The sequence below is a fragment of the Lipophrys pholis genome (genome assembly GCF_963383615.2).
Source record: "Lipophrys pholis genome assembly, chromosome: 3".
Lineage (NCBI taxonomy): Eukaryota > Metazoa > Chordata > Actinopteri > Blenniiformes > Blenniidae > Lipophrys > Lipophrys pholis.
The window spans coordinates 29,004,416-29,006,942 of NC_137627.1; the positions used below are offsets into that span (position 1 = coordinate 29,004,416).

The window sequence follows — 2,527 nt, forward strand, 5'->3', positions numbered from 1 at the left end:
CACTCTCAGCTGATCCTGGATCTGTCTTCGTTCATAAATTGTTGTTTGGATTCCACAACTTTCTCACCTCCAGTGTAAACCGGCCTCTTGCAACAATTCAGTTGGAGGACTTCTCTCAAGGAAAGACCAGACTGGCCTTTCCCCGGTGAAAGTTTCAGACCCAATCCTGGTGGTGAGAGGGATGTTAGAATCCGGCTCGAAGGACCAAGTTGTCAAGAGAATTTCCTCGTAAAAAAACCTCAGGGAGACAGAATACACAGGAATCAGACTGAGAGCAATTTGAAAAAGTTTTAGATGATTTTATTACATTATTCTTGCAAGAAGAGACAATGTGACAGTACAACTTTGCATGATTGTCCTGGAGTTTGTCTAACTATGAAATTAGACAGTGCTTAAAGGTCGAATTGTTTTGAGACTGCATTGATGAAGACCACAAAATATACCAGAGGTCCCAAGAATGTTGAAACAGGTCATCCTTGAATACAGACTGCAAAATTACACATCATTCTTTATAAGTCAAAACAGGAGGGAATGTTAGAGAAATCTACACAACTGTACGCAATCTTCCCTTTTGTTCAAACTTCTACTGTCTCTCTGGAAATGTGTTGATTTTGAGCTCAATGAGAATGATGCATGAATGTCAAATTTGATGAACCATTATAAACCAAAAATTAAGAGTTCATTCAAACTCTAATTCGGTCAAGGGCCACAACTGACCAAATGTGAACCTCGGAACCTGTATTTCTGCTCAAATATGATAAGATGTTACAAGATTTTATTTTATCAATAAAACGTCTCACAGTCAGGGGCTGCTGTTAATCTGAGACAAGTATTGTCTCTGAAATGTCAGATGTGAAGAGCTTACCTGAAGTGAATAATTGCAGTGCCTTTCTGAACCAACTGTAAAAGAAGGCATAAATTAAAGGATTGACCGTAGAATTCAGGTAGCCCACCCACACGAGTGTTTCAAACAGGGCTGGCGGTGTTGAGTAATTGATGAAGGGATCAATGATGTTACAGAAAAAAAAAGGAGTCCAAAATGAAAGAAATGCCCCCATTATAATTGCCAGCGTTTTAGTAGCTTTTTTCTGACTTGCAATTGATGTTTTCGCAGTGCCTTTACAAGACACATTCTGTATGCGGCACACTTGCCTCTGTGCCACCACAAAGATCTTCAAATAAACACTGAGCATTATTATCCCTGGAATATAAAAGGAGAGGAGTGAGGACACTGTACTGGAAAAAACACTCTGGAACAAAACACACCCTCCTTCACATGCAATTTTGTTAAAATAGAATTCTTCAACCCCTAGAATATTGATTTTCAGAAAAATCATTCCAAAACCCATGAAGACAGAAAAACTCCAGCTTAGTAGAATCATGATCCCCACAATATTAACTGTTATTTTTCTTCTGTACAATAGAGGCTGGCAAACAGCGTAGTGTCGATCAAGTGATATGAAGGACAGATTTAGGATGGATGCAGTACATAGCGTGACGTCAGAACTCAGATAGACTTTACAGAAAAGCTCACCAAAATACCAGCAAGACTCTACACATGTAACCATGCTGGGAAACATAACCACCAGTCCTAAAAGTAGGTCAGACATGGCAAGTGAGACAATTAGGTAATTGGTTGGTGTATGAAGCTGCTTAAAATAAGCGACTGAGAGTATGACAAAAAGGTTTCCACACACAGTCAGGATTACCATGGCCCCTAGAATCACATAGAGGCTGATGCGTGCAGGCAAAGGATGGACGGTCCTCAGACATGAACTATTTCTGGTTTCATAGCACAATACCTGTTCCATCTGTTTGGGGAGAGACAAAATTAATACATAAATAAATGTCTGTGATCCTGCAATTTACCTTCACTAAAGAAAATACTTGTGCTTATCAAAAAGGTAGACCTTATGCAGTCTCTCAAATAGAATAGAATACACTGTGCGAAATCTCAAATTGGAATTGAAAGTTTGACTCAATACGTCTGTACTTTTTCATTAACTCTTAAGACTGTCATATACCAAAAGTACCAAATTACAGTATTATTAACAACATAAAAAAATGGCACTTAAACCACTTGTGGTAGATCTTAATTCACATTTAAATATAACTGACCTCTGAAACTAAATTACCTTACACAGTCAGGCGCTACACAGAATATGTCTCACATATAGTCAGACTGAGCAGCTGTGGTCTGTATGTAGGTTAAATAATGACCGTACAGGGAATTGGTGCAATGGATAACTCTCATTGGATAATGTACAGCCACATATTGTAATATTCCTCTCATGTTTCCCTGATAGTGTGGTAGTTTTGAAAGACTTTTATGTTCAACATTAATTTCTTAAGGTTTGATCATTCAGAAAAATCAGATATCAAATTCTTTGTTATTTCAATATCATAGTTAACAGAAACATAACCAAAGCATCAACTAGGAAAAGCTCTGTAATTCAACTTGCCCTTACATGCTGTCAAAGTGAACCAGGTCTCCTCATTGCAATTACCCAACTTCACAAAATGTTGT

General features: G+C 38.0%; 1 protein-coding gene across 1 annotated transcript; it reads right to left on the reverse strand.

Annotated features, from left to right (window-relative positions):
• Positions 1 to 815: 815 nt before the first annotated feature.
• Positions 816 to 1,811, reverse strand: LOC308107734 (trace amine-associated receptor 1-like; the record flags this gene model as incomplete). The annotated part of the gene is made up of 1 exon (XM_080460222.1): positions 816 to 1,811. One exon carries the CDS (start codon positions 1,809 to 1,811, stop codon positions 816 to 818), a length of 996 nt encoding a protein of 331 aa, XP_080316348.1.
• Positions 1,812 to 2,527: the final 716 nt, after the last annotated feature.